Source organism: Plectropomus leopardus, chromosome 13 (assembly GCF_026936395.1).
Source record: "Plectropomus leopardus strain MGB_pleo_1.0 chromosome 13, ASM2693639v1, whole genome shotgun sequence".
Taxonomy (NCBI): Eukaryota; Metazoa; Chordata; class Actinopteri; order Perciformes; family Serranidae; genus Plectropomus; species Plectropomus leopardus.
In genome coordinates this window covers 6560353-6574243 of record NC_142188.1, presented here as the reverse complement: position 1 = coordinate 6574243, position 13891 = coordinate 6560353, and the positions used below count along the sequence as shown (strand labels likewise).

At 40.7% G+C, this 13891-nt stretch overlaps 1 protein-coding gene across 1 annotated transcript in view; it reads right to left on the bottom strand.

Annotated features, from left to right (window-relative positions):
• Nucleotides 1–5859: 5859 nt before the first annotated feature.
• The window catches only part of b3gnt2b (UDP-GlcNAc:betaGal beta-1,3-N-acetylglucosaminyltransferase 2b), a 40505-nt gene continuing 32473 nt past the window's right edge, over nucleotides 5860–13891 (bottom strand). Inside the window, exon 3 of the mRNA XM_042501907.2 lies at nucleotides 5860–12240. Within this exon, the coding sequence (XP_042357841.1) occupies nucleotides 11022–12215 (1194 nt within the window). The 5' untranslated portion in view covers nucleotides 12216–12240 and the 3' untranslated portion in view covers nucleotides 5860–11021. The remainder of the gene's footprint in view (nucleotides 12241–13891) is intronic.

Genomic DNA, 13891 nt, shown 5'->3' with positions numbered 1-13891 from the left:
TGCTGCAGCGACACTCTGAATTGCAATCTTTGCATTTTGATATTCTTTTCTTGCACGAGTCAGGCTGATGATTTCCTCAGCTTCGACTCTCCAGGGCCTCTCTGCTCGTACCGTCAGCCCTCTTCACACACTTCCTCTCTTACTTTTCCTCCACTCTCTCTTTTTCTCTTCTCTGCCCTTCTTTCCTTTTACATTTCCAACTCTCCATCATTTCTGTTTCCTCTCGTGTTGCCTCCCTTTTGATTCCCCTCCCTCATCATTTCTCTTCCCCCCAAAGGATGCAGAGAATTAGAGCACAACTTCCTCCCTCGGAAACACGGACTGGAAGAGCTGTAAGCTGTATGATCATTAAAACCAGGAGGTGGATCATCCATCATAACTCCCTCCACCTCCAGGACACTGTTTCAACACCGTGTTGCAGTAAATTGCTCCTCTTTCCCTCCTTCTGTGCCCTCCTGCGAGCGCAAAGTGCCTCACGTTGATGTTCAGTCTGGTGCCAGTATTTGATAAACACTGCGTCTCGAGAATCGTTTTTATTACTCTAATCAATGGTACTTTAGTTAAGTGCTTCTTTCAGATTATTATTCTGTTTTTATTGGAAAAAAGAGCACATTTAAACTGTTTCTATAAGGTTTACATTAGCAGTTTCCTATTCTACCGTATTTCTTCATTTTGGTGCTCCGACACTACTACTTGGTGAATATGTCAGAATTTGAATAAAACTGTATTTAAACTATAATCTTTAAGATTTTACGCATGATTGAGATTACACTTGTGGTTCTTGGTGGTAATGGTGAACTGAGATCCCAAACTCTCTTTTGGGTTGTCCGGGCTTGTTTTGCTAGTAACCAAACCAAAGTTTGTACTGTATATATAAACAAACAAACAAAATATAGAAATATAAGAAAGCAAAGTTCTCCAAACAAGTCTGCAGTTTTCATAGGAACTTTTTCTTTTCCAATGGAAAAAAAACCTTAAAGGTGACGTCTTTGATAATCCACAGTAATGAAGAATTTTAATGGAAAGAATTTATTGTTGAATTTCTTAAATGCAATTTTTAAATTCCCCTTGCAGCTGTATTGGGGTGTGATCATAGCAGAGATCTGAAAACAATTTTTAACATCATATCTCTACCAGTGGCTGGCTGTCATATTTTGGCATTCAAACATCACAAACAGACATTTCCTGTATGTGGGTGAATTAGCTGGAAAGTGTAGATTTGGATCAGAGTAATGACTCACTCCCTCCATGTCACATCCTTCACCAGGCAAAACCTCCACCTCACTGTGACCCACTGTTTCCTCCACTTTGCTTGTTCCAGTTTGGAAAAAAAAACTTTCCAGCGTCCTTGGATGTAGGAATGAGACTTCTGAGAGGAAACGTGTTCCCAAAACGTTGAATTACTGCTTTAAAGCTTTTCTACTAAATGTGATGTACAGAATGCAAGTATATAATATAATCAACACTTATTATGCATGAAAATGTCCTTTTTTAGGCTTTTCTTCTCCTGTTATTTCCTCTGAGTGACCCAGGAGTCTGACGGGTGATTAATGTCGGCTCACTTCCTTCAACAAAAAGCTGCAGGATACAGAAATATTCAGCCTCAAGGATTCTTTCCCCTTTTTATCTGCAGGCACCAGTTGATGCCACAGGCTTTCTGTAGCCTCTACAAGCCTTGAAAATGTATGCTGTGTTTGCAAATGTGTGTGTGTGTGTGTGTGTGTGTGTGTGTGTGACAGTAGGTGAGAGAAAAAGGTGTGTGTGTTCATGCTGCTGCTCCTTTAGTCCTGCAGAGATTACATTCATTTAGATGACAGATGAGGAAGTGAAACCTCCCGAGACCCTGAAGTACAGATCAGCTCATCAGTGTGTGTGTGTGTGTGTGTGTGTGTGTGTGTGTGAGAGAGAGAGAGAGAGAGAGAATATCTGCTCCCATCAATTTACGAGAACTTGCGCTCCAGTTTATCATCCCAGCTTCCTGGCAGCGTGCTGCTGCTGATGCTGATGCTGATGCTGATGCTGATGCCATCTATGAGTCAGGATGTGGTCAGCTTTGATCATCACCTTTTAACTGTCTGATTTTTAGATTTTGATCCAATAAAATACACTCCAATGACAGAAATTGCTTTAATGTAATTTTGAGGAACCTTTTGTATTTTTGAACTACGACGCTATTTACTCATCTGTCTGTGTCTGAGTGACTAATGGAGACGACAATGTTTGACTTTTTCAGTTACAGAGAGAGATCGCTGCAGATACAGCAGCAAAACAGGCTGAAACGTAATCCCTGAGGGCAACTGTGCACCATCAATTTACGTCTATTAAAAGGCTCAGACTGTTATTAGTGTCTGAAAGCATGATGGAAAGCATCCCTACAGAGAAATTCAACATTTTTCTTCACTTTTTGCTGATTCAATGTGTAAAATCAAGTCTCACTCAAAGAGAAGTGTCTATATTTATGTTTTTGGTGTCACAAAGGGCTCACAGAGAAATAACTTGTCATTATTATTAGTCAGCTATTATTGGATTGTGCATTTATTGCATGTTATCAGCCACGGCGGTGCCCTCAGCATGTTGGCCTGAAGTCTGCATTAACAAACAGCAACAAATCAAACATGAGTCGAGTTTAAACTAAATCAAAATGAAACAAAACAACAGAAAGAGAGAATTAACGAAGAGCAGATGGAGAAACTTTTCACGTGTCTGACAAAGTGTAACTGGACTCAGCCAAACTTTAAATTCCAAGCTTTTAGTAAAATGTGCTGAAATCTTTCTGCTGGAGGAGAAAGTGGAAAAGAGCTCAGTGGTCAGAATGACTCAGCTGTCGCTCTCTAATTCATTCAGAGCTGGATCAGAGCGCAGCTACAAATTATTCCACTGTGTTTGTTTCATCCAGCAGAGAGGACCAGACGGGTGGAGTTTGTTCTGCATCCAGAAGCTTCATCACTAACAGAGGTGGAGAATCAATCAACTTTCTGCTCTTTTGTGACGGTCAGAGCTTTCTGGCAGAATATGTCGTGCCGTAAACGTGTCTTTTTTTTCCAGCTCTGGTCTGTTTCCAACAACAGTACAAAGAACAAGAACGGGCCTTTTTGTTTCTGAGCAAAAAAAGGAAAAAGACCATCTGAATATCATCAGCAGCAGTGGAAGTAAACGGTTTACTGAAGCGCTCCTCAGCACTGTGAGCTAAATCTACATCGTTTTCAGTCTCTGCCAGCTGAAATAAACAGCCTGAAGTTTAGCACAATATATCAAAATGCCGTTTCCATCACAGATTTACGCAAAGCTTAAGCAATAGTTTCGAAATGTCGATAATGACACTGAGTGATGTTATGTGACTTCTCCTCTCATGATTACGCTCCAGTAACCATGGCGATGGATGCTCAGAACATTAGCAGGTTTATCTCTATTGCAGCCACCAAACCAGCCGTCATTATATCCAGTCAGAGGCGATGTAGGCGTGTTATGTGAGCGATAATGGAAAGACGAGCACCTCATTTTACTCTTTCTTATAAAACATAACTTTCTAAATCTAAATTTAAAAATTAATCGCCGTTTGCGGGACATTTCTTAACGTTGCTCATTGCCTTTACCCCCCAAGTTTCTGAAACAAATCAAACCAATATTCTCAGGACAGAGAGGACATGACACAAGCAGGGACAGTTTAAACAGAGTCAGTCTGTCAGCAGGACAATTAAAGCAACAAGACAAATTTACTCACAGTCCCTAAATCAGGCAGTTGAGAGCAGTCAGGCACAAGAAAACAGGTAACTCCAACCCAAAAATAAAGATGATCTGACAATGGACAAAGAAACTGGGCAGGAATCAGTAAGGAGACATTAATTATAGGAGTGAGAGCAGGTGAGCTGACTGAACGGAGCAGCGAGGTGAGATAATCAGGGCGGAGCAGACCAGCAAAACTGGTGGGAAAACATGCAGGCAGGAGGCGAATTTATCTGAAACTAACGCTAAACATAAATGAATAAAGAAGAATCAAACAAAGAGAAAACATAACCTCAAGAGGCGACTGGGGCAGATCATGACACACATATTAAAAAAATGACAGAAAATATATACGAAGTGAGTTAATTCTGAGATGCTGCAGTCGTCCTGAGAATAAATCTCTAAATTAACATTATTTTGCGTCTTGTCTTGCATACCCATCACACTTAACACTTATTTTATCCCCTTTTTAATTTTCCCCCTTTCTCCCCTTTTCTGCAGTGGCATCATTGGTTGTAATTTGCATTTAGGACAGTTTTTTTGTACTGTGCAGCCTTCACTGTGAGGTGCTGCTCACCTTATTAAGTTTTAATGCAGTGAAGCAGATCACAGCACACATGCTTCACTGGCATTTTTATTAGTCTTGCTTCTGTGTGATGCAAAGATGCAGAGGTTTGTTTTGGATGTTTCAGGACTCTGTATCTCTCCTGGCAGAGAAGACCATCTCTTAAAACGAAGAAAAAAAAACCTGTTCATCTCTTTAAATTTCCTTTAAAGGTCATTGGATCGTTATCAGTGAGATAATAGCTCACTGTACATCCCTCTTGTAAACCTCTTCGCTCTCCCACACCTGCACCAGATGAGGATTGCCTCCGCCTTAGGAGTATGGTTGTCATGACAACCGTGTCCCATCTCTCCCTTATCCCCGTGTGAAGGAGTGGAGGGTAAATACCCGTGAGAGGAAAGGCCGATGAGTTCGTCTCTGGAAGATGAAAAAAAAAGGAGAAGCAGCTCAACTTCTGCTGCTGCTGCTGCTGCGTGTCTGATGAAGGATTCCTCCAGCTCAGACTCACACACTATTTACACAAATATGCGCTCCAAAAACATTTTAATTTCTGCATCTGTCAGTTTGCTGTTGCAGTTTATTTGAGCTTTTAGGGCTAATATCAGCATTTTCTTTAAAACCACAATGTGTAGGATATTCAAACCTGAGTGATCGTGACAAAAAAAGACACTTTGATATTCCTGTACTGAAAGCAACAAATAAAAACTGTCCACTTACAGCCACACTTTTGTGGTTTCAAGTGACACATTTAAACAACTACTGAATCAGCATACTTTACCTTTTTATATTAAAAGGAGATGATATGTGTGATGTTAGCTGTCAAACTTTTGAAGGTTACTGACACTTTTATTTGGCAGCTGAAAGCATCTTCATCACACACACACACACACACACACACACACACACACAGAGTCTAAAAACCTGTTTCTTATCTGCAGATGAGTGTTTGTATCAGCGCTCAGGCAGGTAACACACTGCTGCCCTCTGCTGCTCGGACACTTTCACTGCATGAGCTCATTAGAAAAAAAATTAGAGCTTCTTTTACACAACAGTTTAGATTTTATCCAATTATTTGTTCTAATATGGATTTTTATATATATTTTTTTATTTTAAGTTTGCTGGAATATTTAATTGATGATGGTTTTCATGAAGAAAATAGTGTGTTTTTTTTAATCACGGTTTGGTCAAATCTGTGGGTAAAGTATTGAATATGTTACTTTTTTCCATGGGTCCCAAGTTAAAAATAAAGTTGGAAATTATTGGTTCTGTAGCTGTGGGTTGACAGGTTTTTGTTTTTTTTTTCAGTTTTTTCAATTTTTATGAAAGTTTAAAGTTTGATATGACACTAGCTGAACTCAGTAATTACTACATGTATTAGTCCAAAATGGTGTGATTATTTCCTTTTTTTGGGGAGGGGTTGAAAATAAATTCCATCTCCAAAAAATAATCCTCTCACCTCAACTTTTACTTTTGAAATAAATGTGACAGCAGAGGAGAACGGACAGTTTGAAGAAATGAAAACTTGTTAGGAGTCTTGAGTCTTTTTGAAACAAGTATAACAAAAAATAACATTTTTTTTACTTCACATAATTTATTTGTATTACAATAAAAATGCATAGAGCAGTATATACAAAAACAGCAAAATATATCTTTATTGAAATAATAAAGTCAAGTTCAAGATATTAAAAAAAAAGCGATCACGTGGTTGAAGGATAATCTTACAGGTACAGTACTTACAAACATCAGGCACAGATTTGGTGATCATCTCTGACTAGTGCGGGTGTTTTTTAACACAGTAACGACAGGTTTCTGACAGTACTCGTAAATATGAGTTAATGGCTTGTAAAAGTACGGACAACATCCAACATTTTCTCTCCGGGTAATGATCCAAATCCCGATTGATTAAATGCCAAAACAATCAGGCATTAATCATGTAACTCCACCTGAATCGTGTTAGAATTTGCTGGATTTATTTTACCTGTCGTGTCGACTAATACATTCCTCTGCAGGTCACAATCCTGCAGCTGGAGCTTCGGTTGCATTTCACCGCGTATTGATGGTAATGTGACGATTTTACACACTCACTGTCTCACTGTTCTGCCTTAAAAACAACATCTACAGAAGCTCAGAAAATGACACATGCTGGCTACTTCGACCAGAGAAACACTGACTGTCCAAACACAAGTTGTGCGTCCAAAAAAAAGGGAAAAGATAATTTCAAAACAAAACTGTCAAGCAAAATTACAAAATAAAGCGCAGTGACAGAAAAAGGCTTTATAATCGAACAAACAACACAAGGGGACACAAACAGTGAGACATAAAGACAAAGTTGCTCATCAGTGTGGACAACCAGACAATACCTCTAAGTAACAATTCAAAAAACAACTGACTGATGACTTTTTAAAGCATGTAAACATTTCATGTAGCCACAAACTGTGTGCAGCAAGGACAGAATGTGGCCTATTATTATTGGTATGTGAGCTTTGGAAAAATGAGACATGTGACTCAAAGAACAAGATGATGCGTCCTCTTCAATATTTCAGACGGGTGAAATAACCCCCACTCTGCTCTTGGCTCCTGTTTCCTTTTTAGTGTTTGTTTTATGCAACATGGATGGATTTTAGCAGGTAAATGTAAATAAAACAGTGTCCAGTAAGTTGGGAATCCCACAAAAAAATGATAAATTTAACTTTTAAGAATCTTTGAGATTGTCTTAACTTTTTATGTTTTCTTGTGTGACAAACACCAACTATCTGACACCTAAAAGTCACCACGAAAAGTCACATTACAGCGACAAAAAAGGTAAAACGGAGAGACGAGTTGTTTTAAGTGATGATTTGGAGCGTCCAAAAAGTCAAAAGTGAGATAATAAACAAATGGTTCAAACGCTAAAAATATATGTCTACAAATTTGGGATCTTAAATTGTTTTAAAGGGATAGTTTGTATTTTTTGAAGTGGTGCTGAAGGAGGTTTTTACCCATGGTCAATGTAAGTCAGCCAATTACAGACAGTAGATGTCGATCTGACACAGAGGCTTTGCTTTATACTGCTGTGGGATAGTCAGACAAAATATATTTTGGCAAACTAAAAAAAATATTAATTTCTGTTTAATTGAACAAAATATTGAGAGTATTTTTACCGATTTACAACTTGCAGAGTTTTCTATATATTTTAATAAATCTATTTTAATTTATCTTATTTATTTATCTTAAATTATTCTTCTGTCTTAGCATGCTTAATTGTTTTATTATTAATATTCTTTGTCTAATGCTTATATTCTTTGTATCGTATTTCCTCTTATTGGTGAGTTTTTATTTTTGTTTTTAAATTGTTTCTATCTGTTTCTCATTATTATCTGTCTTCCTTCTAATATACTTTTTCCTCCTTTCTTTTTTTTTTCAAATTCTACTTTAACTTTTGACTGGCCTTAGTATTATTGTTCGGCTTTTATAATCATGTTGCCACTGCAAGAAACCTTCTTGCTTTTGCTTTGCTTTGTTTGTCAAACAGTTTTTAAAGGTGCTATACTAATTACGTTATTAAAAACACTAATTTTAGCTCCTATTTATAGAGATGTTAAGTCACCTTTTTTCACAATGCAGTTTAGCTTTAAAGAGTGCGATATAATAATTTACCAGTTGGAAATCACTTTCTGACATAACGGTAAAGCAGTGAAGATCTTCTCAATATAGCGTGCACTAAAATGCTAAAAAACACACGCTAATATTGATTTTTTTAGGTGACTAAAGTACATTTTGTTGCTGACATCTACTGTATGTAACAAACTTTCAATAACCTTAAAAAATGTGCACTATCCCTTTAATGAGAGAAGATCACCGTCCTGACCAGCAGGGGGAGCTCAAACCGAGGCATGCAAACATGCTCTTCTTCTCTCAGATCAAAGTGTAACAACCAGGTTCATGGTCGGACTGACGCTTAGAGTCAGTGTTGAATTTATGGAGTGGATCCAGAGACTCTCAGAGCACGAATACTGAAAAAAATCGATTTCTTAAACTGAAACGAGTCCAAGTCGATTGACTCCTGAACCTGGGTAAAGATACATTCATCTCACACACGTCTGACCTTTTCCAACAGAGTCTGAGAGACACAAAGAGACAAAAACTGCATCTGAAAACTTTAAATCTGTGTCTCACATTCAGAAAACATTAGATAAAATAGATGCAAAGTAAATATGTGCAGCACTTCTCTCATAAAGCAAGAAAAGCAATACAGTAGTGAGCAGAAACAATGAAGACTTTCAATCCAAACTGAGTTATCCGCCGTTTCAAACCTTCACCAACAAACAGTCGTGGAAACAAAGTAAAAAAAAGACAATAAGAAGTCATTTCCACTATAAATGGATAAACGATCAGCGAACATTGCAGAGACAATTTATCAAGTAAAAAAAAAGCTTAAAAAGCTCAGACATGAAGTCCCACCTGTTCAAAAGCATTCGCTGACATCCCAGTGAAGCAGCGTTTAACAGCGTTCAGCCGCAGACACTCATGAGGCGAGTTAAAGCGAGAAGCTCTACGCCGGCAGCTCGAAGTGACACAAACCTCTGGAAATGCACTTCATGTGAGCAGTTTGTGTTTTCGTGTAAAGTGAGAACCTGAAGCAGAATTTGACAGCATTTTTGATTTCTCCACCCGTCTCCAAACCAAGCCCAGACCTGCTGAGCTGCACGGAGCTCCACTCGCACATTCCTGTTAACTGAAAGCAAAATGTGGATTCACTCTAACAGTCTGAAGCTCTGAGGACCACAGGAGGTTTTGTTGTAACATGATTTACCCACCGGTTCAAAAGAATTATGGAAAACAAAAAATCATTAATAAAACAAAAAGTGACACATCTGGATTTGATGAATTTACGGTAAAACAGACTTTTCAAGATGCTTTGTAAATGAACACAAACTGAACGAAACAAGTTCTGGTGAGGTTTAGTTTGAGTTGGAGCGAGTCACATGAATACTTTCGGGAGTGTGGATGGGAATAGCAGCACAAACTAAGCCTCCAGCAACAGCTACTGGGAAGTGTTCACTCGGAAGTCCTTTTAAAGCTGCAGCAGCAAAAAAACTGCTGCGTGTGGGAACGACTGGTGGTTACCAAGAGGTGAAGAATTAGGACCGGGTCACATGCTGCGTCTTTTAATGCCCAGAAAACGTGAATTTGGGTGCTACTCTTCTGTCTACTCTGTGCCAACTTTCACAGGCGGAGACAGGTTGTGCCTGACGTGGCTTAACTACCGTTACCAGCACCGTATCAAAGCCTGCTTAACAGAAAGCAAGAGCTAATCCTCCCTGCAGGTGTGTTTTTAGAGTATTCTCTGTCTAGCCCTGCGCTAAGGCCCTGTCTACTTGTAAACAGATATTTTTGAAAACATATATTTCCCCTTTATGTTTTGGCCTCTTGTCCATGTGCAAACAAAGTTTCGGCCACTAAAACACAGATTTTTTTAAAATGCCTTCTAAAGGTGCAGATTTTTCAAAACTATGGGTATCTGTTTGGACGTGTAAAACAGAGCATTTGGGAAACTGCAATGATAATGATTTTCTCAATTCCTGCACGCCCACTGCTGCTCTGTGTAATGAGCACACGCTGAAATCAACTACCGCTCCGTTAACATTTTGTGAGCGCTGCATGATCTGATGACTGCTTTAAACTTAGTATTGCTGCACCACTTCACATTTGAACGGAGCTGCAGCTGCACCTGCACCCCGTGTAATGTGGTTAACCTCAGTGTCTGCGGTTTAAAATCCATCAGAAATGACTGCTATGGATCAGATCACCAAAAATTGTTATAAAAAAAGTAACATTATAGCCTGTACTAGGGATGCACGATAATATCTTCTGATTTTGGCTTCAAAATTCATTGGCAGAGTGAACGTGAACAAAACATTGACCCTTTGTCTTTGAAGTATTTTTCCCATTTTGCGCAATGAATGAATATTACGTACAAAGAAAAGCATCGTATGTCTCAGCTGCATTCCTAAAGCTGAACTTTGTTTATCTCAGTGTGCACCCACTGCTCCACAACAAACAGACGCTTATGAATGTTTGTGCGCTTTAACGGCGTTGTTCTCGATTTTAAGCACGTCTTCCGTACGTCTTCATGGAAAACAACTGATTTGAGGGCAAAAAACGTGGCATGTGAACCGTCCGTATCAGCCTCACTCTTTCAATTATGTTTGAAACATCTAGACAGTCAAGAGTGCTGAAAACATGAGCGATTTTCATCACCGTCATCAGCGTCTTTTCCCTCGACCAAACAACAGCGAGTCCCAGGTGGACATCTCCCAGTTCTTAGTCCCCTTATTTCTATAATACAGCATTGAGACGCTCCGTCACGGAGCCGACACACAGTGTTAAAGCATTATAAAGGCCTTATATAAATAGTTGTGATATAAATATGTGCACGCAGAGAAAGACACGGCCACTTTGGGTGAAGCTCGTTCGACAGTAAAGCAGGGTTAGCTCGTCTACGGAAGTCTGCCGTCAAGTCAAAATACTATGGTGGCCACTTTGAAAACAACACATCCGTCCTCATTTTTGGAGGTAAAAATGTGTCAACTTGCTCCAAGTGACCGTTATAATAATATCTTAACTTAAAGCTGCCAACTCTCAAGTCGTGACCCAAAATAAAATATTTGTCTCTTTGACCCTTTGGGGAAAAAAATGAACTTGTCCTTGTCTCCGGGGTTGTTTTAGTCCCTCACTGCCCGCTGCGGACGCGTCACTGGCAGGTCAGGTTAGGGCTGCTGAGCCAGGCCCAGATCTGGATCATCTCCTGCGGGGTCCTCGGGTGAACGAGCATTAAGCTCTTGTAGGCGCAGGGGTTCGACCTGTACTTCTCCTCGATGTTAAAGGTCCTGAAGCCTTTGTGCTTCTCGGGGGCCAGTCCTAGTTTCCTAAGACACATCCCCGTGTAGACGTCGTCTATCGGGTAGAGCGCTACATGTTGGGACGCGTTGTGCAGACGAGCAGCGATGTCACCAGAGTAAAGGTACCCGCCTCCTCCTGCGTACGGAGGGTACGTCCCAACGTACATGCTCTCCGGGATAAAGTACTTGACCTTTTTGTCTCGGTGCGGCCCCGCGTTCGTGATCACGTCACCCACAAACAGGTCCTTGGCTTTGGGCTCCGAGAGGCCCTTGAGGAAGTCCAGGATGCGGTACGTGTTGACAAAGACGTCGTCGTCGCCTTTGAAGATGAAGCGAGCACCGGAACAGCGGGTCTGGATCCACTCCAGGAACAGAACTTCCTTGACTGTTAAGTTAAAGAATGAGTCTCTGTAATCCCACTGGATGATGTCTTTATGGCGGGCGCTCTCGTAGTGCAGCATCTCGGACAGATCCGGGTGGTGGTCCCCAGCTGTGGCGTTGCCAAGGAGGAAGATGGTAACCACTGTCTGATTAGCTATGACACCCGCCTGTCCCCAGGACTGGCGGATGGCCTGGCGACGGTCAAAGTGCGGCGCCAGGGACTTGACAGCCAGAAGCAGGAACGGCGGCGCCTTACAGATGTGAGGCTGGTCCACCATGATCGGATACGAGCGGCAGTGCATGTAAGCCAGGAAGTCCTTAAAGCGGTCCGGTAGGGAATTGTAGTCCTTCAACTGAGTAGTTACCCTGAGGTTAGGATGGCAGGGGTCAGAGGTCAAACTGGTGTCGTTGATCCAGTCAGGAATGTCTGCGGTGCTGTTGTTGGCCATCAGGACGGGATTGTTCTGAAGGTCCATAATCTGCTGCTGGCGGTTCCAGTAAGCAGAGTTGGGAACCAGTTTGGTCCAGAAGGGTTTGGAGGGGACATGGACCTTGTGATGGTCGTTTTTGTCTTGGCTGCTGTGTCGGGAGATGATGATGAAGATGAAGAGGTTGACCATCGTCACCGTCACAACAAGCTTTAGCCTTCTCCGCAGCAGCGCCATGACAGCGTCCTGCACCCGTCACCACCTGAGCCGACAAACAGAGAGAAAGACACAAAGACATTAAGGATGGGAAAAAACTTTTGTTCACAAGCTGCATTTGAGCACCAAATCTGAGAGGACATTTATCCAGTTTCTTGAGGACAGTGTGGACTCTTTGCGGGACAGACGATGTTATATTGTGTTCAAAGTCCGGATATCACCACATGCACTGAGTTTTTTAGGCCTTTTTCTCTCCATCCTGTAAGGAGAGCTGCCATCTGTCTGTCATTAGCCACTTTTTTTTAACCTTTTTACACAAAGATCGCACTTTAGAACCGCTACGAAGTCCCGTCTTTATGCCACCAAACAATGTTAGCATCATGCTGCTCCAGAGTGGGATTTTAGACAGCATGCTGGCATTGCAGACGCAAAAGAGGCATGACAGGTGTTACATATAACACAACAACGTCCAACTCCAGTGTGACATTTAACTGTTGGCTTTGTAAACAATAACAATCAATAATCATCATCCCTGTTATGTGGCGGCTGATCTCGTCCTCGCAGACATTTTCAGCCGCTGTTCTTCTTTGAGTTAGCTGCTGACAGCTACTTTTTAAATCCCTGTGGTGGGTCGTAGATATAACACATCATCAAAACGACACACCCTGTCCTGTCCATGATCCTGTCCTGCCGGCTGTCTATACAGACCAGTTTTCAGCACTCCTACTACCTCTGATGCCAGCTTAAAATTGAGACCACTCTGTCCCCCCCATTGTATCATTCATACAGAACGGCGAGGTGGAAAAACAGCGTGAAATTCCTGCCTTGAAGAGGCTACAGCTTGTTAAAAGCAGGAATGTCCCACTGTTATTCCATCTCAGCATTTAGTATAAAAGGTGTAATGACTGAATGGGGAACAGTGTTGTAAGAGCAATGAATTGACGTCTGTGTTAAAGGGACAGCCGGCAGGACGGTATGACTGTTGACGTTCAGATGACTTGCCCATCCTGACAAGGTCAAACACCCTACAACAGGGACAGGAAATGATTGTGATTGCAGTGTATTGCAATGCATTATTCTTATTTAGAAGTGCATGTATTAATTGTCCCACTAGAGGCCGACAACTGTTGTGTTACATGTCTTGTCTCTTTTGCTTCAGAATGCCGGCATGCTGTCTAAAATTACACACTGGGGTGGCATTATGCTGATATTATTTGATTCTGTTTAAAAAAGCAAAGGCGGCGTAATGAGGGCTCTTTGTTTAAAAAATGATTTAGTAATTATTGTAAGATTTCTGAAATATTATATATGCTCTTGTTTTGTTTTGCTTCTTAAAAATGCCAACAAACAGTGCAATATGCACCATAGTGATATCGTGCCTTGGTCTGCCAAAATGTTGATAAAAAAATGAAAAATCCTGCATAATATAAAACAATATTAGAGCATTACAAAGATAAACATAGGGCACAACAAAGGAGCAGATTAACAGTGCACATTTTTTTTAAAAACAAGGTAAGTCATGTTAAGTTCAGAATGACTATTTTACAAGAGGCATAAAACTTCTTGTAGAGACATCAAACAGTGAAGTTACTGGTTTTACTATTCAGAGAGTAAGAATAAATAACCGTCTTTGTGAAATAATGACTACAGTGTGGCTGCTGTTTAAACTGCATGTGCACCTGACTCCAGCACTGACA